The 23,953-nt window shown below is 43.8% G+C and overlaps 1 protein-coding gene across 1 annotated transcript in view; it reads right to left on the bottom strand.

Moving 5' to 3' along the window:
* Positions 1–636: 636 nt before the first annotated feature.
* LOC8053119 (phenoloxidase-activating factor 2) overlaps positions 637–23,953 on the bottom strand; it is a 38,508-nt gene continuing 15,191 nt past the window's right edge. Inside the window, exons 3-9 of the mRNA XM_029969673.4 lie at positions 15,608–15,825; positions 12,434–12,687; positions 10,620–10,799; positions 8,234–8,340; positions 6,892–7,163; positions 5,490–5,650; positions 637–1,138 (exon numbers count right to left, since the gene is read on the bottom strand). Of these exons, the coding sequence (XP_029825533.2) occupies positions 950–1,138; positions 5,490–5,650; positions 6,892–7,163; positions 8,234–8,340; positions 10,620–10,799; positions 12,434–12,687; positions 15,608–15,812 (1,368 nt within the window). The 5' untranslated portion in view covers positions 15,813–15,825 and the 3' untranslated portion in view covers positions 637–949. The remainder of the gene's footprint in view (positions 1,139–5,489; positions 5,651–6,891; positions 7,164–8,233; positions 8,341–10,619; positions 10,800–12,433; positions 12,688–15,607; positions 15,826–23,953) is intronic.

The raw sequence follows: 23,953 nt of genomic DNA, 5'->3' as shown, positions 1-23,953 counted from the left end.
ACATTGAGTCCTTGTTGGTCTTAATTACTTTTGTATTCGAGTTCGTGTTACCTTACCGTGCGAACGACCTGATACTCTCGAACATACATCTGCTGGGCCCAGTTGACTATACAGTTGTTTCAATTAATTGTTTCGCGTTTGACTACCCGGTTTTTTTTACCGAGTGTCACGTCTTTGTCGGATGCAAGTCTTGATTTTGCTAATCAGTATAAGTTTGCAACCATGACTAATGATAATGTAATTATAGTTCAACGCAGGTAGATGCTTTTGCTTCGCTGCACGTCTCAAATTTATATAAACAACGAACTACATCTGAAGTTGGGGAGACGAACACTTCCACAATAAAGCAATATGGCACCGATGACGCCACATCTGCGCTATGGCGCCATTGGGGCTTCTACAAGAGGCGAAACTACTTTTGGTAGTTCACCTTTGTGCAGCAGACAATATGTATTGTCTTAACAAACGGATTCTTTTTTTTTTTTTAAATAGAGATTTTAAAGGTGACGAGGTCAGAGAATAGGGTGGCTTTCAAACGACTACGGCATCTTTGATCCGCAATGTTGTTGGCCATTCTAAAAGTTTGCTACAATCTATGTGAAGAGCACCAGGAAGAAATGACAAAAAACGACGATGTAAAAAGATGGCGCTTTATATAAAATATGTACAAGAAACGCACTGCGCACATGTACTTCGACATACACTTCCCGCTAATAAAAACGAGTTGAACAGCCCCCTTTTTCTTTTGTTCTTGTTCCATTTCCTTGGCAGTTTAAAAAAACACTGCATCCAATATGGTTTTTGACAAGACCAAATCGGGAGACAGACCTCAATGTTTTAAAAAAAAGACCAACGTTTATAAAATAAAATAAAGAAAAAAATTAGCAACGTCATTCATTCTGTAAATGGTGCTTCTAGAAAGGTCAAAGTATCTTTTCTTGACAGTCCCCTATGGCTTGGGATAAAATTCGCTGAGGGGCTGTCGGGTAACCTCGGCTATCCAGTCGATGTACTTGGCCACCCGGACGTAGACTCCCGGAACCTCAGGGGTGCCGCAGTCGATACCCCAGGCAACCAGACCAGCCAGGTGGTAGCGGCCATCAGGGGTGTAACAGGACAGCGGTCCTCCGCCGTCTCCCTGCAACACAGAAGGCGACCGTGAATGGAAGAACCTTGCTGCGCCCTAAAGGCCCCTTCACATACTCGCGTTTGCCTAGGACAGAGTTCTTGTTATATCTTATAGCGAGAGAACACACTAAAGCGCTGGATATCCTGACTCCACTGAAGTTGACATTTGAGTTAGTTGGTAGTCTAACATATTGTGGTATTTAGCGCACAATTGGTAGAGAGAAAAAGAACAGGAGAGAAATTATTACTCCTTGAAGGCCTACAGTGGGCGGAAATCTTCCAATTAATTTGCAGGGATCCCACATGCAGATCATTATTCGGCGAGACCAACATCTTGGGGAAGAACAAAGACAAATTGACCCGCGAGGTACTGGATGGCCTTCTACATCCTCCGAGGACAGGAATTGTATTAGTGTGGAATACGTAACGCTGTCAAACAAGGAAAGGGAATTCCTTCAACAAACAATGAAGGGCCCACACGAGCCTGGATGAACGAGCCACTATCATTCACTTGGCTGGTGGTAGATGCACGAGTCCGCGGCGGATTATTTGGGTTTTTTTCTTTCTCTTTTCTTGTCAGTAAACGTAGTTTTGAGTAGCGCCTCTTTTTTGTCCTGTTCTTTTCTCTACCTTGTGGGCTAAGTACCTCAATATATTCTGACTCATCCAAGTACCACCATCGTTTAATCGTGCCGCTGGCGCTCCTATTGGATGCCGGCGACTCGTCGCCATTTTCGGCTCGTGCATCCCACATCCAGACGCGCACGCTTCTATTAATTAGTCTGCTGTGGCTACCGGTGACGCGCCGCCGTTTGCGAGCACGCTCCTCTGGACATCCCTATTGAAAAAAGTTATATGAATCCATATAAGAACTGATATGAAATATCCAAAAACTGATATGCGACATATGAAACTGATGAAATATCCAAAAACCGATATGCAACATGAAACTGATATGAAATACTCAGAAACTGGTATGCCCCATAGGAGAACTGATATGCAGCATAAAAGTTCATATGTGATTAAAATGTTAACTTATATGACTTTCATATCAGAATTTGCAGTGCGTTCAATAAACATATCAGAAATACATTCATATCTTCTTTTTTTTTTCAGTATACGACGCGCCGCGCGAGAAGGCGAACACGGGGTTTTGAACCTCAGTGGAGCGGCTTGATTTATTGGCTTTGAAATAATTGAGGCATTACCGTTCACTTTTTACTAGGATTCATCCCCTGAGCCGTTCAAAATACTTTCAGAGGTATGACATTACTGAAAATAAACCAGCATGTTGGGAATATTATTTATTGCTCAGGTGGTCATCGAGAAAATTCGTACCTTCAAAACGACCAGTATAAAAGGCGGAAACGCAGAGCTCTAGTTATCGGGTGTGCTGTGGTATTCATGTTTGCTGTGCCGCGTATGTGTATTGCTCAATGTATATGTTCAGCTAATGCTAGTGGTATGCGTAATGTATTTGCATGGTAGCGTGAGTAAATAATAATGCTTTTGTAGCACATGAATTGGGCGGTACCTAGCGCCACCTAGCCTAGCTGAAACTGATATGAAATAATAAGTTCAGATATGAAAAAGTGTCCAATAAACAGTTCAGAAATAAATGCATATAATATTTTTCAGTAGGCTTCCACTGCTCAACTTTATCCCATCCAGATAGCGGATCATGTAACGAAGTCCACGCGTTCCGGCTTTCGCCGGTATTCTGTGCTGGTAGTGCATACTGTCTGGAACAAATTGTGTTTAACATTATTAATATTTTTAGGGCCAAAAACAAATACATCTGCGAAACAAAATAGGAATTGTGCAAAAACTGCGCGTTGCACGGATACCCAATAGGTAACGCCAGTGTATCCTCTTGGATACACTGGCGCCATTTATTGGTGGCGCGACCTATTGATGTCAATAGGTGGCGCGACCCATTGATGTCATAAAAGTATGCCATTTCCCTACGCCATCCTGGCGACCGCACTGCAGCAAACGTGGATATGACAGACGCTTCTACTGCTGCAGGTCGCTCTTGAGTTCTATGTTATATCACCTTGAGGCAATACGAAGAGCAACGTGTGCATTTGCAAGCTTCTTTTGTTGTTTTTGCAATAGTTCTCAGACCAATTCCTTGAATCGGGACGTCCCACAGTATAATACTCCGCCATCTTGATTTGATACCCGAAATGCTGTCACTTCAGGATCACTTCTATGTCCCTGCACCTAAGGTATAATCCCGAACAAAAGAAACGCGGACGGAGCGACAGCCTCTCGACCTCTTCCAGACACTCGACAGTCGTCAGAGTTTTCTCGAAGCACGTGGTCCCTTTTGGGAATAATGACGGTGCCAAATGGCCGGCCGTTTCAGTAAATAAAAGTCGGGCCTAATTGCTCTAGTCTTCCCCCGTATTCGCTACTAATCCCCGAAGTTGAGGATGGGGTACGCGCGTTTCGAATGCACCGGTGATGACGCATAAAAAAAAGACAGATCAGCCTTAGGCCTATCTTAGAGTTATGCATTTCACACAAAAGTGTGCGACTGATGAAAGGTAATTTTAGTGCGTCATTACGAGGCATTCCAAATGCATGTGCCGCATTGCCAACACGGCGAAGGCGCGGTGATAAGTGGTAAACTGAAAGAAATAGGCGCGAATTCTATTTGCTGAAAGGGCCGGTCACTTGGCACCGTCGATACTCTAAAACCACACCGCGCAAACTGCGGAAGAGGTTCCGCTGAAGAGCGTTGAGTGGTGCGACGATCGCGAGAGGTCACTCCGTCGTTCGCGCTCCTTTTGTTTGGGACTGTACGGTGCCTGAAACCCGTCTTGAAGTGGTGTGTTCAGCGTCCTATAACACCCCTGTATCAAGATTAGTCCCAAATTCAAAACAAATTACGTAATTTAGTGTACCATGTAACACCAATTGGATGTCGCGACCCTGGCAGCTGAATCTAGAAGCTTTAGCAGAAAGCTCGAGCGAACGTAGGTGTCGCTGTAGTCGCGGTGTCACGATTCGTGGCTGCTTAGTTAAGTTTCCGTGAACTGCTGCAAAAGTGTCCTACAACAGAACAGGCACCTTCGCTGCTGTAACACCACCAGAATTTATGACGTCAGAAGGTTGAACTCGAGGGACCACAAGTGAAGAAGTGGTAAACACCAGTCGGAGGCGCATTCCAGGCACCTTAGCCATAGTAAGAGGAGGCCTTGTGCTGACTTGAAAAGGGTGGACCTGTGCATACGACTAAACCCCCTAATTGGGCAGTAGCTTGTGCCACCTAGCCAGTGTCTTTCCTCTTAAACATTTGAACTCCGCCGAGTGTACAAATCAATTGGCTAAGCAATTTCGGTAGTAACACTTTTAAACATAGCAATGCATATGATTGAAGCACCTTTTCAGAACTAGATGCACGTGTTCTAAAAGAACCGTTATTTCTTGAATATATGCGACTTCCAGGAATCTACACGTTCGCATGTTGCGCAAAAAGTAAACATTACGGGCACCAATGTCCACGGAAAAAGCGCTGCAGCAAGTTTGTTTGCAAAAAAAAAAAAAGTATCGTTGAAGGAAAAAAGCAAGTTTGCACACGCTGGTTATTTCGTTCCTACCAAAAAAATTCTGAAGGACAGTCAGTAGTAATAAATAGATAACTTTTTTTTACATAGTCTAAAAAGTAATATTGAATGGTACCTTCAAACCGCTATTTACGCTACGCTTATTACAGATTTCGTCAAACCTGAATGAAACCTGGGCCTCTCCTCGGTGGCGAGGTTTCTCCCGTGAGGTCTTAAAAGTAATAGCTTCAAGTGGGGACCCTCCAAGTATCTTGCTTTCTCGCGTTTCTCGCGCAGTGGAAAGCAAGGCTTGGGAGAGCGAGCCAGCTACAAACGCAGCTGGTAGTCTCAAAGTCTGAGCGCGCGCGACCAATGTTCTCGCGCTACGCAGGTATGGAGAGGGGAAGCAGTGGGCTGACACCACAGATGCATAGAAGCTGGGGCTGTGAAGCAGAGTAGGAACTACGTATTACTACAATAATATAGTCCCTTCACGGCCAGATTGTATGTATTGCAGCGTTTCAGAGAGAACGATCCAACCCCCGGAAGAAGATGTGCATGGATGAATAAGGCACTTATGCACTCGCAAGTCGCTCGCCAGGCTTCCTATTGCATACAACTGTAATGGCAAGTGCTGCTCGTCCGAAAACCCTTTCAAGTACTTTCGCACCTTAATCGATTTTGACCAAAATGTCCAAGTCATGAGGTAGTTTCTCCTAAGTGCAGCTTCAGTGCTTCACGCGATATCCGTTGCGCAAAAGGCAAACTGCTGACGTCAAGTTTCGACCACTCAATTTGAAGGATTACCTTGCAGGAGTCCTTTCCGTCCTCGGTGCCTGCGCAGATGAAGCCCTCGTGGAGCCGGAAATAGCGTCCAAGTCGAGTCTGCCGAAGCAGGTTCTGGCAGGTGGGGTTGTCGATAACGGGCACCGTGACCTCCTTCATGATGTTGGCGAACTTGCCAGTTCCTGGAATAACAACAAGAAAGCAAGAGCGGTTATTAGATGCGTCACAAACCTTAATCTCCTAAATTGGGAAATAAGATGCTTCTTAGACTTCACAAAACGAACATCGCTAGTTGTGTTTTAAAAAGGACCACACCAAATGTACGTTTTCAATGTATTTGTTTCTGAAGGAAACGTCAACTTTAACTCGAAAGAGCCATTGAGGTTGTTCTCCGTCTTCATGCAACAGCGGTTGCACGTCTACATCAATTCATGATTCTTTATTTTACGTGACTGTGAACGACCAATTCCTTAAGAATGATGAACAACAGGTGGGTAGAATTGGGATCAGCTCAGAAGAGGTGGAATACAACAATTTTTAGGTATAAAGCTTCAATATGCACTGCACCAAGATGTAGAACGCAATCAATGCTCAAGAGTGCAGCACACGCTTTTCGTTCATAGTGAAAGTAAGCCATAAGCCACAAAAACATTCCGCAATGCTAGGATATATATATACATACAAACATGTATACATACATATATACATGCATATACATACATATATATGTCAAAGTCAAATCTAAGTTTCACGTGCCAAACCAACGATGGGCATCTGGCATGCCCCAGCAGAGGACTGAGGATTAATTTCGACCACCTAGGGATCTTTTATGCAACCGAAAGCTCGGCTACACGGCGCCTTTTCCGCAATATGCCTTCGTCATATTGCGGGGACATCAGCCGGGAATGTATGTACATGTGTATGTGTGTGTATGTGTGAATGTATGCGTGTATTTGCGCGCGCGTGCGCATATAGGTATTTTTGTATATATCTATCCTCGATTTCTCTTGTACCAGAATCCTCGAAATTTTCAATCGGCCTGGTTGTAGAAACCACACGATTTCATTGGTCTTTCGAGGTTCCGGCTCATTGTGTTAAGGCCCGGCAGCTTGTAGCGCGTGTTGCGAAAGATCGCGCTGCAGAACCCAGAGATGCTGGCTTCAATCCCCACCCTTGCCTGATTCGATATGGTCTTTAGAGTGATGCACGCTAAAAATCCCAGGCAAAGGCACCAGGCTCTTAATTATACACCACCAACTAAATTAATCATCTACAGCTGAGACACCACCACGACCATTGAGCCTGATTAACTTCCCTTGTACACAATTACAATTACTGACCCTTTCATTCTTTGACTTTAAATATACTTTTTTCTCTTATAATAAACACTGCTTGGTCAACCACTATCTTGCTCAACACTCACGGTAGGCGTCCTTGCCCCAGCCGGTGACGACGCAATGGCTTCCCTCATAGACATCCTCAAGCTTGGGCAGGCAGATGGGAGACACGTGAGGGGCGTAGTGGACGTGGCGCGTGAGCTCCAGGACCGCGACGTCGTTCCACAGGGAGCTATTCTTGAAGTGGGGGTGAATAAAGATGTTTCCCACGTCGTAGTCCTCGTGCGGGTAGAACTCCTTCATGGACTGCGTGTCCCACTCCCCGAGCCGAACCTTGAGGGGCACGCGGTCGTAGCCGCTGCGAGAGAAAAAAAAAAGTGACATTGGATTGGGTTGGCCACTCCTTCTCTAACGGATGAAAAGTTTCTATGCTCCGATAGATGGCAAGGTACATTTTAGTGTCGATCGCAAAAGTGACTGCAGCAGCTGCTAAAAAGGAATCACTCACGTAATGACAAGAGCAACTTAACTGCTACGCACTTAACATAAACGCACGTGAGCGTTGTCCTCGCAGCATATTTCTGAGAAATAGTCACGCACGGATTGTTAATAATGAGCATCCCAATCGTCAGCTCACTGAAAGTTCGCAGTACTATCTTAATCACAGTTTGCGGCAACCCGTGAGCGCGTGGCATCGGGTACAATCAGAGCACTCTAACGGCCCGACGCGGAACTAAAACTGCAGCCGTGCGGACGCACTGCAGTTACACACCGGGTCGTTAGAGTGTCCTCAGAATACCCGATGCTCCCTGCTCCCGTGCTCCCGCTAACTGTGATTAGGATAGTATCTTTGCCTCGGTTTAAGCAGCAAATCTACATTTGTTCAGCTGATGCCTTCCATATAAGATTATATCTTGTCTTTACTTTGGGGTTATTGTACGAGAAATATATTCGCACCTACAATTGTCATTTCCTTCTGTGCTCATCTCTCTTTCGGTCGGGTTACTTCCCTTTGTACCTTTCTTCAGACAATCCAATGGTTGTCACAGAAACCGGGGTTTCGACTATATTTTTGCAGTCAGAGACCACCTCACAATAAATAGCAACTCACCACATCGTAGAGTGTAGTATCTAGTGTTAAAACTAAACAGTGAAACGTAGTAAGCAAATTCGCTGAAGGTTCGCACACAAACCTTCTGCCAACCAACCAACATATTAGTAGTAACGGAATCTTTAATAATTTACTAGAGGGAAATAACCAAACCAAAAATGTACTAAACGTGGAAAGAATAAATGGCACACTGTTTAAAATACTCTTGCGAACTTGGTGAAAATTAACTCTAAAGGTTCAATAACAGCATTGAAGAACTTGCCATCTGTAGCGCTCAAAGGTAAAAATCTGGCATACAAAGGTGGCATAGCACTCACACGAATCGAGCAACGCAGTGGGCGACCGTGAGGATGTACCGACTTCCAATGAGAGTTCCACCACATTCAAACTTCAGGATTTCACTCTCGTACTTGAGGACTGCCGCCTAAACCAAAAAAATAAAAAAAAACTTAAGTCCACGTTAATGTGAGAGCAGGAAGCTGTAATTTCGCATAGAGTTAAAAGACACTTGTCGTTTAACGGGAAGAATAGGTTATACAAAACATTTTCTTCCGCGACTTCCCATTAACAATTTCGCGAATTTTCGTAAGCACTTTGTTCAATCTCAAGGTCCTCAAGGTTACATCACTATATGAAAACATCATCGGGCCATCTTCTGCATGCAAAAAGTTTTACCCCCCCCCCCCCCATTTACAGCAATTAACTTCAAAACGCTTTTCAGCAGTCATGCACAATAGTAATAGGAAACAACATCTATCTAAATTTATTAACTGTTCTTGCAGTATATAAGCCTTAAGAAAAATAAGACATTGCAAGCAGTCCCCAAAGAATGCAACCTTGGAATAATTTCACTTAACACGATAATACATAACCCCTAATAAAGTTGCAATTTAATAATATATTTAAGATATGTTATTATACATTGTATTAGACTATAATCATGATCGTTTTTATTGGGGCATAAATTCACGTCGCACGCTCTGAAGATGCTTCAGGAGAACGAAAGTGGACATATAGTAAAAATACATCTATCTGGCTACAAATTTTTCTACAAAACCCAGCGGCTCAATCGTTGTCGGTTGTTGAAGAGGGTGACCGACTCTTCCGACGTACTCGACAAATGCACTGATATGCACTGAAAACTTCTTTACATGAATTCACTAGTCCTGCGGGCATTTTATGCTCACGCGGAGCACAGCAAGGACATACCGACAAGTTGAAAATAGTGGGATATTTTAAGGTTGAAACAGTAAAAATTAATAAATTGTATCTACCTTGTCGGCGACAACAAAGTCAAGCTTTCTGAAATATTTACTCCACCTCAGTACACATACCCCAATATCAAGAAAAAAAATATCTTGTCTCAACTTTGTTGAGACAAGACGGTTTTGCGCGAGAACCATTGATCGAAACGCGGGTACGAAGTTCTGCTTTACGCTCAACCATCTGCAGGTCTGCTCTTACTCTTTTTTATGGTCACGTGCAGTCACGTTGTAATGCACGAACTGCTTCTAAAGTAGAGGATCGTCTAAGGAAATTCTTTTAAGTGATAAAATTCAAACACTGTAGGCTATCGCAAGACCAATGCTTTCGTCGATTCGAACGGATGTTAAAGGGATACTGAACCGAAAATTCGAGTTCACAAAACAAGGCCGGGCGGATAGGCGGGAAGCTGCAAAACCAAGAAATATCATTCATACGGCGATATATCGAACGGATCTCCGTATTTTTTGGAAAAGAAGTGCGCGATTGAACCCGGCCGACGAGGCCAACGAGACAAGGCACGTCACGATTCCCATTCTCTCTCCTTCTCGCTACGTCCCGTCAAACTGGTGAACCGAAGCGAGGAGGAGAGAAGCGAGGCCGCTTCTCCTCATTTTCAAATTCTCCCGGAGGACAGTTACGTCAAAGAACTCGCTTGATCGCGCCCTTCTTTTCCAAAAGTACGGCCATCTGTTTGAGATATCGATGTACGTGTGATGTTTTGGAGTTCATAGCGTCCCGTTCAACACTTCTGCAGCCTTACTTTGCGAAATCCAAATTTCGGTTCAGTATCCCTTTAAGTGCATAGTCACGAGGAATCCCTCCCTACAGCTAAACTGGAGAAAGAAATTACTCCCCCGCGACCTCAGTGACGTCATATGACGTCATAGGGCACGTGGTATTAAAGTGAAAAGCAACACCGGCTGAAAAAAAATGGTTAGTGTCTTGACACAACTTCAAGTGTTTCCCCGCGACAAGTACTTGTTGAGATTTTGGTGCCATTTTAAGCACGGTTGAAGCCCAGGTAGCACGCAAGAGAACTGCCCAAGTTAAAATAAGCTTGGCAATTTTATAGGCACAACTTGGGCCTAATCTGGTTTTGCTTCAAGGAGTTAGTCAAATTACTTTTCTTTGAAATTACTATAACTGGTTTATTTTTTTTGTCGTGTTATTTTTGCTTGTCACATTATTGCCAAAGGGTCAGACGACAGCCAAAGATGTTGCGTGTGAGCCAAAAAACTAGTTGTAAAGCCTAAACCTGGCGCTTTTTGGGCCATTCAACACCAAAATGCCAAGACTCTGGCCGAAGAAGGTCAAGTTTAGTTCTTTGGCGTCTTCGGGTTTTCTAAGCCCCCCAAGTTACCAGACCAAAACCCAAATTTCGGTTCAGATACCTGTGCTATTGGGAGAACACCAAGCAAAGATCTCAATTGGGCGTACCTGCCAAGGCCATTCGCCGAACTCGGCCTCCCCCTTTCCGTCCTTGGTGAGGATGCGGCTGTTAATACCATTGTCGTTACGGATGCCACACGAAGCCACGTAGGGCTGCTCCGTGACGGCGCTCGGCTCAGCACAGCAAATCTGGTCAACTCCGGGACACTTCTGGTCGTTCAGTCCATCCTGCACGACGAGCCACCAAGAACAATGATTACCAAGAGATGCTCTGAATATATGTACCCGTCTCTCTGGGAGTATTACAATTCTATTTATTACCAAGAGATGTTCTGAATAGATCTCTCTGGGAGTATTATAATTCTATTTATTAACAAACCGCAGTGCAGGTGGATGATTCTCTCACTTTTGACTTTCGGTATAAAAATCAAAATTCGAAATAAGTAGTTTAGTGAACATGATACATGTCGAGTTCAGCACTATCATGCTGGCACTGTTCCGATGTCTCCCAACACACCATGATCTTAACACTTTTGGGACGACAGACAGTGTCTTGAGGAAAAAAACATTAACAGTATCAAACAAACGGTGCTTTTAAGGCAACAGTGGAAAACGGCACCAGCACTTCATACTTCCTAAAATTATGCAGCTTTGGTTTATGTTTAAAATAAAATCATGAACTAACGCTTCTTTTATGAACTTAGTTTCATCAGTCTTCGAGAGTAACGTAACATCACGAAACAGTATCACGAAAATTCCAGGGAAAATACTGTCACCACGAAACCCCCCATAATTATTATGCATGTCTACTTGCTAATGTCCTAAGATATTAATCAGTTAAATAAATTAGAACTGCTTCCATACAATAGGTGTGCCAAAACAACGTCTATTTCAAGAATCGACGAGGTTTGCTGGTGTTTGGAGTGAATATAGTTTTGCCTTAATTTTGTATATAAATCAATTGGAATGGTGTTGTTTCCGAATAAAATATTACCTACATAATCGGCATAGCCATTACCAAGCAAACCGATCCGTCGGCAACGATTTAGGCTTAATTTCAGGGCTAGAAAATACAAGTTACTCGTAACAATTTCGCTATCCGTTTAGGAGAAATACCAGAAGAGTCGATCAGATAAATAGATTACGTGCACCGAGACAAACTGCTCAGTGGAACACACGGCACGTGCCCTAGTGACAAAAGTATATGTGTGTATTCAGTAAACACGTGACAATATTTTTTATACTTTTGGGGTGCCTTTAACAACCCGTGGGACTACAGAAGGGTGCACTTATTGCCAAACACATACATTCAACACGTAAAAGCATGCACAGTAGGTCTAACACAAAATATGTTGGGAAAAGGAAGTGACGCGCGAGAAAAAAATCCATTAAAACCATCATTGGACGTGAACTTTGAAGATCAAAGAAAGTATATGTTGCATTCTATACAGGTAAAAGCACACAAGATAGCTCGAATAGCAATATACTAACCAAAACAAATGGCAAATGCATCAAAAAAAGTTATTTACTCAAATCAAAGATGTTGGAGCGGTGATTGTTTCCTAACCTTTTCGCGTAAAAACATCTTCCTTCGACGCGTTTACCACTTTCGACCCATTAAAATAATACTGAATGCGTTCAAGGGCTCGCATGCTTTCTTGGCTCAAAACACCCGAATACACGATGGGACTAATACAAGGTCATACACGAACTTTAAGCACCTCATATATGCCTTCTATAGTTTATGTCCTATATCTTCATTGGACATATCACATGCGGTCACGTGATCGGACCTGGCGGCGTTACTTTGGCCCATCAAAGGAAAATACAAAGCATGTGGAGACATAGGACACACTCCTCACCAGGGGAATCTCCTCCTTCGGTGGTGGCTTCTTGCGGGCGTCCAAGAGCCCGCTACCGTCCTCGGACACCATGCCTTCCTTGCACTGGTAGTAGGGCACGCAGACGCAGTCACCCTGTCCACCGAAGTTGCCACCATCCTGAGGTGGCGCGGGAGCACCGCCACCGTAGTCCCCGCCGTCGCCTCCTTGCGGGGGGGCCGCACCACCTTCGTTACCGTAGTCTCCGCCACCTGCTTGAGGCTGCATGCCACCGCCTGCAAGTTCCCACGGCCACCCAATTCTTAATTACGTTGCCGATGAGAGTGTGAACTCTAAATCGAAAGTTATTTCAATAGACTGGAATTATCTGGATCTATATTGGAATAATATAACATATGAAAACGGCTCAATTTTAGTACGTAAAAATTACTTCGGATTCAAAATATATTTTCTTGCAAGGTTTTACGGCTCGATATTAGTAGACTGTGTTACGTTGAACTACTTGAAACTAATAATTAAAAGGTTATTAGTTGTCTGATTAGGATGTTAATAGGTGACATTAAAAATAACTGAGTATAGTGAAATCAGTTTGATTGCGAGGTTATTGGGGGACAGTAAGATATCAGCGACTGCTAGAATTAGTTCATTGTCTTCAATTGAATTCTTGGAAACTAATCAATTTTATGCAAATTAATTACTTCAAGAAACTCAATTTGATTACAAGGTAAACAGAGAACAATGAAAGTTAGTAACTACATCAATTAGTTGGTAATCTTGAGTTGAACTATTTTGAACTAAAACATTTTATTAATAAATTTTTACTTCACGTTACTCAAATTGATTGCGAGGTTAATAGTGCAAAATAAAGTGACCGGTCACCTTGACGCCACTCGAAAACGAAGTCGTACATCCGCCATTATTTCGAAGGTCACGTGATTTCTACAGCTCCGTCTTAATCTCCTTTTGTGATGCATTTACACAAAACGTATGTATCTATTTGCTCAAGTTGTGCTGCATTGTGTAAAAAAAATTGTACCACAAAAGATGACAACAGCAAGAGTTACAATTGGAGGAATGCGATCGAATCCTCCCTACAAGCCAACAAATAATATACATCACTACCATTCATTTATTCAATAGTTTCACTCAGCCTACCACCGACAAAACAAATTATCGGTCGTTATAAGAGCTATGCAATCAAAAATACCAAGATGAGCTTAGAACCAAGACTCAACCCGGAGACAATGATATTGGCAATGCAGTCAAAGATACCGGCAAGCATGCTCTCCCCCATCTTGAGTGCTGATTAAAGTTGTGCGCGCTCTCCGTCCTCTGCTCGCAAAAACCTCAGAAAAGCTGTCGCCAGGTAGAAGTGTTTTCTCTTGCCAGTTCCTTGTTTGTTCCTTCAAGGTCAGTTCACTTGCATCCTTGCTTCTTTTGTCAAACAATCACGCAACCTTACACTAAAGCTTTCCTTTGGGTAATCGTAGACATTGCTTGACATGAAGTCCTCGTATCATGCCGCTGGTCATTCCTACTTGTTTTTGACAAGAAAAATAAATTTGGGAGTGTGAAATGTATGCCAATGAAGGCGCACGTTTTGTTGCAAGGCCACCACAATGACCGCTGATGTGAGGCCAGTGCAAGCCGTGTATTTATTATTACTCAGACGAGCGAAATGGCGCGAACAATACAAGGACGAATGAAGGCACGCGTACGACCTGGTGCTAAGATTTTAGCGCAACCCTTCGTTTACAACCAAGCCGACAGGGGTGCACATGCTACGAGCTGGTTGGACCAGTTAACTGTCGGCTTTTCACCACGTGATCACGCTCGCTGTATTCTCAAGCGCATAAAGCCAGGCTTGGCGATAAAAGTCAAGCAATCGACTGCTACGGCGCGCACGAAGATTCCAGATTGGGTGATGTCGCATTGATTTGGTGATGTCGCACTGATTGGGTGATGTCGCATTTCTGTAGTACATGTCGCGATTTCACGGTCTATATATATGTGTTTTCTGAGAATAAACTTCAGTTGGAAGTAGCGCTCTGTTGTTCGTTTCTTTTACTTGTTCGTTGTTTTTAGCGGTTTTGCCCTCACAAACGAAGATTCCACCTTCCACTCAGCTCAGCGGCGAATGGAGCATCAAAGTCCATAATGATTTATTTGGTATCTCGTTACAAGGATCTCGGCAGCGCAGATCAAGGGACACTAGAGATGCGACTTGACAAGGCTTGGGTCCAATTAACCCTTTTTGCCAAAACCGACCGCGACAACTAAGAATGATCCTGTGTGCTCCTTTCCTCACAGCATCTTCCCAACACCACGTAAGTAAGGTACAACTGCTGAAGTTTCGACATCACGGAAAGGGGTAAACCCGGGGCGCTGATTGGCAACGAGTTTTTTGTCAGCGTTCGGCTCAGATTCGTGTCCAATCAGTGAGGAGACGAGTTCCAGTCGAACGCTGGTGCAGTTCGTGTCCAATTTGCGTTTGCCTCTTCAGGCGGCGTCCAAAATTGAACCCTGCGAACTTGCTATCAAGGAGCTGTTGATCTATCACGTGACGCTGAAGGGAGAAAGCGCAAGACGGGGGTAGCGCAGTTGGTCGCCCGCCCTCACCCGCTCGACTGCGCATCCTCAGTCATCTGCTACAGCCAGTTCCCGTCACTCCTTTCGGAGTCAGGTGCCGTACGACTGACGAAGTGTCCATTACAAAATCGCGCTACACTGGATACAGTATAGAGCCCGTACGCCTTCCTTGATTCGTCCACCATTTGCTAACTTTTTCTCGTTTAGAGGTTGGTTCACACACTTGCGACAGCTTAAGGCTATATGCCTTTAAACCTCCTAAAATTTCTTGCTGCGAGAAAACACACTGGCGCCATGTATCGGGTAGGCATGGACCACAGAGTTTTTTGCATATGTCTTTTCTGGCGCATCAGTTATTTATATTTTGGCGATGTTAAAAAATGACCATTTCTCAAACATAGCATGTTGATTCGATCTCGCAAATACCGAAACACACTCGCTCTAGTGAAATGCAGTTCCAGGGTCACCTCATAGATGGCTCCAGCGTGCCAGCGTGCTCTCTCGTCGTAAGAGGTCTCGAGAGCTCGGTCCTAAGCAAACGCAAGTGTGTGAATTGGCCGTAAGGATTACACTTGTGGCGCCCTCTACTATAGTGGCAATGCGTACCGTACAGTCCGCCCCCGCCCTGACCATAACCGCCACCGCCTTGGACGGGCGGCATGTCGAGCGGAGGAAAGTCTTGCTGGACGGGCGGCAGAACCTCCGGGGGTGGTAAGCGTCCGCCACCGTACTTACCGGCGATGCCGTCACCCTGGGGCAAAGCCCAGGCGCATGCCAGCGCCGCAAGTGTCACCAGCAAGAGACGCCACATCCTGGGAACGTCTCTGTGGAAGACAAAAAAAGCGAAAAAAACGTCAGATATTTTTCTCTAATTTGCTAAAGCAGCGCATAAAGTCAAGGGTGTAGGTTTCGGAGGAACTATGGAAATATTGACTATTACTAACTTTTCTTTGCCTTCAACCTCATCAACCGTTGTATGAAAAATTCCGGGTCTTCGAAGAACGTTACTAATTTCTCTTCTTGTGTGGTTAGGATAGCATATCCATTTAAGTTTTAAGGTTTATCCATTTATCTATCAAAACAAACAAGGCTGAAAGACGAAAAAGTATCTTCCTCTGACATTCAAATCTTGACGAGTGTAGTGCTAAGAATAAACACTTCAAAATGAATGGAGAAAAAGTCAATTTATTGTTTCCACGTGCTGCAAGAAAATGTACTTATGAAGCTAACCTTTCTTATTTGAAGAGCATGGTGGAGGTGAGGCCTAAAAAGTTCCAATGAATAAAAAAGCACTGCAACACGTAACAAAAAGTTGCGTAACGACTTGGAGAGGCTGCACACGGGAAAAGGGTCAACGGGTTCTCTCACTACCAGCTTTTATTTCACAGCCCCTCATGATGCTTGCATGAGTAACATGCATTTCCTGGCATGAAATCCACAAAATGTTTGAACACGACAAGATAATTTTATTATCCAGACCTTTCCCTGCTCTTTAATGGTACCAGCACACCCTTCATAGAAGGATTGAACAACCTAGCTATCTTTATATAACAAGGGTTCATTACTTGAAACTATTGCCAATTTCTGAACATGCTCTTAATATCATGATGCGTAATACTCACTATGTAGACATTTTCTTTTTAAACACGGGTCGAATTAAGTTCTAAATAAATCATTTCCTTCCGGTTCAGTGTTCAAAAACAATGTCTTATTTCTAGCAAAAACGAAAATAAAAATTGCTGGATATTTTTAGAACACCAGGTAACTTCAATCAGGACGTCATATTTTTAGATTCAGAAGCCTGAAACAAATCCCCGCTTCTAAATTTTAGTTGCACGGTAAATAACCGGCTCCCGGCGTTTGCACACGCAACCTCTAACACCTCGTACGTCCATAATTTTGCCTAAATAGCATAATTAACCATAGTCAAGGCAGCCACCCCGAGATCTCATTCTCAAGAAACTGGAAGACCCCAAAAAACTGAGGTCGCCCTTTTTTTATTGTGTGCGGCTTTCGTCAAAATAACTGCTATCTTGAAATGGGTCCATCCCAACGCCACAATCTGGATATCACTCATATTTAAAGCAAATAAGTACCACTTGCCACGGCGATTTCCCTCAAATCCCTTTCCTTTTTTTTTTTTTTTGGAGACTACGCTCCGGGCAAAGTAAACGCCAATGAATACCGTAAGTGCAGCTATACGAGACATATTGGCCAACATAAAGAAGCAGAAGGCACTCTTTCCGCGAGGAAAATCGCATCATTGACGGACTACATACGACGACTCCGGAGATTTCCTTGTCCGAAAACCCGTTTTCTAGATTTGTTTATTACCCTCCAAGCGGTAATATTCGCGAACTACGCCCCCGGCTTCGAGGTTGACAAGTCTTGAGCAAGCCAAGTATTTGCAATAGGTGATGATCGACGCGTGAATCATGGCTTGACATCGCGTCTGCTAACCCTGACCCACTGCAGCGAAGGTAGAGAATCCGTCTGCGCAAATTTTGTTCTAGACAAGACAGTCTAAGAACACCTTTCAGAATAAACTGGCGTTGCAACTGAAGGGACGTTGCAACAAAAAGGTAGATGTAGAACGGTTGCAGGAGCCATCAACTAAAATAGACAATGCGTCTCCTGCTTTTCCGAACTTGACATCTACTTGTACTATTTAGTAGCCGTTCGGATCTTATCAAAAATATGGGCACCTTAAGTTTACACTCGTTGTGTTTGGCGCAGGTCCATCTTTGGTTGAGACTTCCGAGGTCTGAAGCTGTATTACAAATTATAAGCCACGCAAATATTGAACTTAAGAAGCAGCTGAAACTTTCCACTGTCATTTTTTCTGCCAGGAAAGAAGCACCGCTACAAACTAACCGACAAAGCCGCCTTGGGCAACACTTCGGCAGGTAAGTCTCAGGGGAGGGTGGAGAGAGCGAAAGTAAATGGGGGATAATAAGCTGAGATGTGGTGAAAACAACGATTATCTACGTCACGCTGCACAGCACACCTATTACGTACATTTTGGTTTATTTGTTTCCTTTGTTTTCAACTCGGCACGTGTTAACAAGTCTGAAGGACACTTGACTGGCCACGCTCACAGACAAAAGCGTCTTGGTATGAAGATAAAAGAGCGTAGCAAATATTGTGTACCACACACAATTTTCACGAAATATATCTTTGGAAACCGAAATCATAAATTCAACAACAGTTTCGTTAGAATCTTAAGTTTTTACAAGTTTTTTTGTTTTATGTATATACCGAAAATAATTTTGAAGAAATAAATGTCTTGGAGCAAACTGAAGCCATAAATACATCACTTTCTTCCTTGGAAACAGATGTAACCAAGGTTAAAGGGAAAAAGAAAATGTCAGTCAAAACGAGGGTGTTCTTAATTACAAAATAAACACTCTAAAGAATGAGGAAACCGGCGAAGTGTTTTATGTTGACCTTCAGACTGAGGCTATAAAATGCCGGAAGGTTGACGCAAAAAAAATTGCAGAGCCTCGTTAATTTTAATGGGGTGTTCTCAGAATCAAACCCCGTGGCCTGTGCAAGGTTCCGATGTTCTTAGTATCGCAACCCGAAAAAGCGCCCCTCACAGTAAAGCGTCAAGTTTGCTCGTTTCCAATAACGTCACGCGCAGCCAAAACCTTTGTGTTTCATAAAATTAAAATAATAACAGATACCAATCAATGTTACACATTCTATAAAATAAAAATGATTGTTCAATATATATTTTAGAATAGCTACGTTAAGGAAAAGCGGCCTTTGATAACCAACACTTTCTTAACATGATCCGTGACCAGACGACATCAACACCACGGGCAAAGCACGCAAACATTAAGTGTATACACCCCAGTAAACCTTTGAAGTCGTGCTTGAAAATGGCTACAGCAGAATCAAAACTACACTTGAAATGAAACTAATCCTTCTCTCGCGTGATAAAGCGAAACTTTATATCAATCGCTTTCCCGATCTGACAAGCAGTCACGCCCCTTTTTAGCCCCAAGCTATTGCGAAAGTACAGAGGTAATAGAAACGACTAGAACTTTAATGTAGGAAAGTTTGGCAGGCAGTAAAGTCGCTCCTTGGATATGGCGAGCAAAGGACACCCAAAAAGCGTGGTTAAGTCGTTGACATTACTCAATTTCCACAGCAGGATTTGAATGAGGGAAATTACACAGTCAAGCAATGAGCTAACTGCTCTACCCTTAATTGTCTCGTCATACTTCTAGACATTTTCAAACATATGCCGCTGTCAGGTTGTTAGGCGCAAAGCGTATTCAGCTACTCAGTCGCATGTCTCTCATACAATACAGTGGTTGAGGTTCTGGAAATTTCACAATTTAAGATAGCCTTAAAAACAAGAATCTTCTGCCCGAGTGTACCTGACAAACATTCTCAGATTTTATGGCGTTTCATATTAGAAACGTTGATGAATCATTACAGCTATCTATCCTTCTGGGGACGAACTACCGAAAAAATAGCAAGTAGCCTTCATTTATCCTAAAGGTTTTAGACTTGGTTAAATGCGAGCTCAAAACAAAATTAGAGGAGCTCATTTTCGCTAGTATTAATCGTCATCGTGATGGTCATACCGTTCAAGATAAATCAGTATTCTACTTGAGCCTGCCGTCCTAAATCTCTGAAGACTACTTTAACGTTAAACAATATACGCCTGAAAAAAGAGACAAAAGGCGAGGAATTATGTAATACCAAGCAGCTTATCCTTCCATTTTAATATCGAACATAAAACACTTCTTCGGGCTGCAACTACGTCGCGATCTCATCAAGACCACAGGCATCATTAACATTCGAACTTAACCACGGGCTAACAGCAAGATATTCCTGCAGCATAGGTTGAAGACCTCAATAAATAAACCCGATGAATGAAGCAGCTGCTGGTCATTGACACTGGCTTTGACCATAAACAACCCCCTGACGCTATTTTAAGCATGAGGCCACGAAAAACACTACCCCAAACTGCAAAAATATCGAACGAAAACAAACAACCAAACGACAACAGCAGGACATTGACATAAACTACCACGCACCTTAAAGCAGACACTTGCCAAGCAGGAGCGACAGCACCACCGAAAAAAACAAGATATCAGCTTGAACCCTCGCTGAGCGGAGCACACAAACGGAGGCGAGCACGTAGACCGTATGTCCGGAGGCCAGAAAGGATGTAGAAAATATACGAGCTACGGAGGCGAGCGGTTCCGACGAGGACTGCCTGTTTAAATAAGTAGCAAGGCCGGTTTCGGGCAGATGTCATGCGCAGCAGAAGAGGAGTGTCTGGCTAAGCGTCGACGTCTTCGCTGCTGCAGCTTGGCCTTCAGCTACCTCACCGATCGAGCCCTCCGGCAATCACCAGAGATCTGCGCCTCTCTCCCCCTACAAACCCCCTTCTCCTCTCGCCCCTTTCTCATTAATTTGTGTGAGGGAATACGGCGATAGATGCTAGTAAGAGGAGGAGGGTGTGAGATGTCGACGGGCTTTCACTTTTTCTTCTGGGAAGTGGCGGCGGCGGATCGTCGGGAAATCAAAGTTGCTTGCGTCACGATGCAACGTCTCTTGACACGTGTTGATTCAGCAGCGAGCCAGACACACCGGTCGTGGTGAAGAGGTTGCTAGATAATCTCCGTAAAAAGGGGGCGGGCGTGAATGGAGTGACGTCGGATTTTGACAGGTTTATCGTAGGAGCTTCGATCGAGCGATGACTACCGGTAACCCTTGGTGACGTAGGAAATTTTGAAATAAAGAAGGATGGACGGGTGTCCTTAAAATGGCTCTCCAGGAAAACGTAAAAGTCAAGTTAAGTTATTGCTCAATTAAACTATTCAGTAATACCATCTATGTATTGATCAGCGGTAGAAAGTGTGCCAATAAGTAGTCTACGGCCTTCTCGGGACACACGAAATAACCAAATGCGAATATCGTTAATCCGATTCCGGAAACCAGACACGTTAAGAATGGTATATCGGAAATGATTGTGCGGAGTCTGAAAAAAAAAAAAAAAAAACTAGGCTCGTGCTTGTCTAATTCAGCATGAGGAGACAGTAAAGTAGCCAAAACATTAAAACAGCCACATATACTAAGCCAACGCGATCTTGACAAAAAATCCCGCGTTTGCCCATAACTGGTGAGTGAACCGCGCGTTTGCAGCGGCACGACGTCAAAAGCGGGCTAGTGTACGCCTGGAAATTTTCAGTGGGAAAATGGCCGTCGTCGAAGCCCACACATATATCGGCATCAACTGCCTGGAACGGGCCCCATTTTCCCGTCGTCATTTTTGACAGTTTGTTATAAGTTTGAAATCAGATAATGAAAGTTTTCAAACTTTGGCACCTGGTTCGGACCCCAAGCGGGTGACTTAGGCCCGGTCAGCGAAAGCTCTGCAGGCATTCAATAAAGTTTTTACCAACCAAAAAGCGCTACATTCGGATTGATACTGAGGATTCGGTGATGCGTTGTTTATTGCTTCATCAAAAGACAATACACTTTAATTTTACTTCTTTTTATTTTTTATTTTTTGGGGGGGGGGAGGGGAGGGAAGGGGAGTGACGCCGCACTTTTTGGCGCTGCATGATCGGTTTCGACGGAGAGTGACATCAGCTGCGGTCGAACTTTAGTGTAACGGGGTATAGAGGATGGAAGGTGTGGCCCCGAAGGTTTCAGCACAAATGCGCCATTCTTGCAATCAGTGACAAAGGGGGTTTTGTTAATTACGATTGGTCCAAGATTGTCGGTCTTCGGCTGGTCGTTAATAACGAACCCAACAGTCACGTCCCTGTCTAGCCTGGAGAGGACAGGGTGCGCAATTTGACGTGCGTGCTCCAACCCGACATCAACAAGGAACCGAGACGCCAACAAACGAGGAAAGAACGCACCTGGCTAATGACAACCCAGCGCTCCAGTTGGCATTGCGCAAACCGTCACCAAGGGAATAGGAGGGGTAATGTTACGTTTGAGTGTCGAGCTTTTTTTTTCACTCTTTTTTTTTTCTGAAGCTTCTGCTGTCGCCAACAGTGGTCCGCGAGAAGTATACGTGTGTGTATTTACTTGTCTGGACTTTAGGTACGTCTATTAGCGGCGAGGCGTTTCGGTGGTACCCTCTTACGGTTTGTATAAGTGACGTCACGAGGAGGCCATACCTCGCCTCGGGTCTCTGCTGAGGTGCGACCGCCCCCATAATCTCGCGGCTAAACAAGCGTTTTTTCGCTCACTTACTCTCCTTACCTTGACGAAACGTTGTTGCTACATCTACATCGCAATATGTTGACAACCATTATCCAATCGTGATGAGGGCAGTTGTTGTCCAGGTTTATTATCATCGGTCGCGAACAACAAGTTTGATGGCGTGTCTAAAGAGTAGAGTGGAAATTTAAAGTCATCGCATTCTTAAACCAACACGATCAAAATTTAAAACCTGACATTCTTCTTATGTTCGCCGTTGAAAGCAGAATGAATCCCACCATAGACGTCATAGAGAGCGTTTTGAGAATTCTCAAAGGCCGACTACAGTCGCATCTTTTATTGCGTACGTCGCCTATTGGCGACGTGAGCGATCGAAAGCGTCGCAGTAGTCGGCCTTCCACGATTGGCCGAATGCTGACTATGACGTCAGCAAAGGATTTCTCATCGACGGAAGTAAGAGTGATGTAAAAACTTCAATTTTGGCGGCGTTGGCAGTGTTGGTTTCAGAACGCAGTGATTTCAAGCTTCCATCGTGCTCCTGATGCCCGAGTCCCACTAGAGACAAACAAAAACAACCGACACGGACAAGCATCCAACACACGCAGCGTGCTCGCAATGGTACCTTTGGCAAGCGTTTAGTCGTTCGGTGCTCGTGAAGTAAGCACCAGTGACTGCAAGCCTGCCAAAGACAGCCTCGCGTGCATGATGCTCGTGTTTGAGAATAGCCTCCTTTATTCTACAAACCCGTCAAATCGCAAAAGAATCTTGTTTGAGGCTTGTCGCTGTAGGTTGTTTCTGTGTGTCACTCTAGTGGGACTCCGACATTAGAAACACCATCGAACTTGTTTTTCGCAGGGTGATGAGGTCAGGAGAGGAAACCATAGGAGGGCGCCACCAAAACATCTCGTCGCCAATAGAGGAAGATATGATGTTTTAAAAAAACAATGTAACAAAAAAGGTAGGGACAAGTTAATGTCGACTAGGGTGACGATAATAAACTCTGAAGAAGAGGAGCAAGGGAGGTCCAAGGACAAACACAAGTCTCCAAACACAGCTCGCTTGCACCTTTGCATTGATTGCATTATGATCTTGGACTAGGCGCTCTTTCGTAATTTATTAGTGGCACTATTTTCTAATTATAAAAAGCAACTCCCAAATTTCTACAGTACTAAAATTGAGACACCATAGTAATAATTATCTAGTTTGATCCAATAATCTTTGTGATAAGCACCGGCCTTTCGCGAACGAGATATATCAATTAGGGAGAGGGCAACAACATATGTACTGAGGCTTTCGATGAAATCGCGTTAAACACTACGCATCACAATTTTAAAGTTTACACCTGCGGCCATTTATTCTTGAACAAAATAGCCTAATGCGAAATATACTCTAGCTATACGAGAGTGCCTTTCGAATTCTCAATATACTGGCTCTCAAAAAAAGAATGTACACTAAACCTATTTGCACCCCTAGGGGTGTACGTCCAAAGACTTACACACGAACTCTACCCTTTTTCAGTACATTTAGCTGGAGTAATAAATATTTATATTTGTAAAATAGGGTTCTGTTGCGTGGGACACCCCTCATTTTTAGGGGAGTAAAACGAGTGTGACAATGGGTGCTGCGATGCAAAGTGGTTAAGCGGCGATCTACACTTTTTAGAAAGCTTTAACAATTGTTCTTTTAGCATAGATGTTGAAAAATGATTGCCCCTTTCAATGTTTTTTTACGAAAAATAAATTCGGTAAACCA

The sequence above is a fragment of the Ixodes scapularis genome, unplaced genomic scaffold (assembly GCF_016920785.2).
Source record: "Ixodes scapularis isolate PalLabHiFi unplaced genomic scaffold, ASM1692078v2 PGA_scaffold6__148_contigs__length_123643588, whole genome shotgun sequence".
Lineage (NCBI taxonomy): Eukaryota > Metazoa > Arthropoda > Arachnida > Ixodida > Ixodidae > Ixodes > Ixodes scapularis.
The sequence above is the reverse complement of the archived record's forward strand: the minus strand, read 5'-3'. Positions and strand labels throughout refer to the sequence as shown.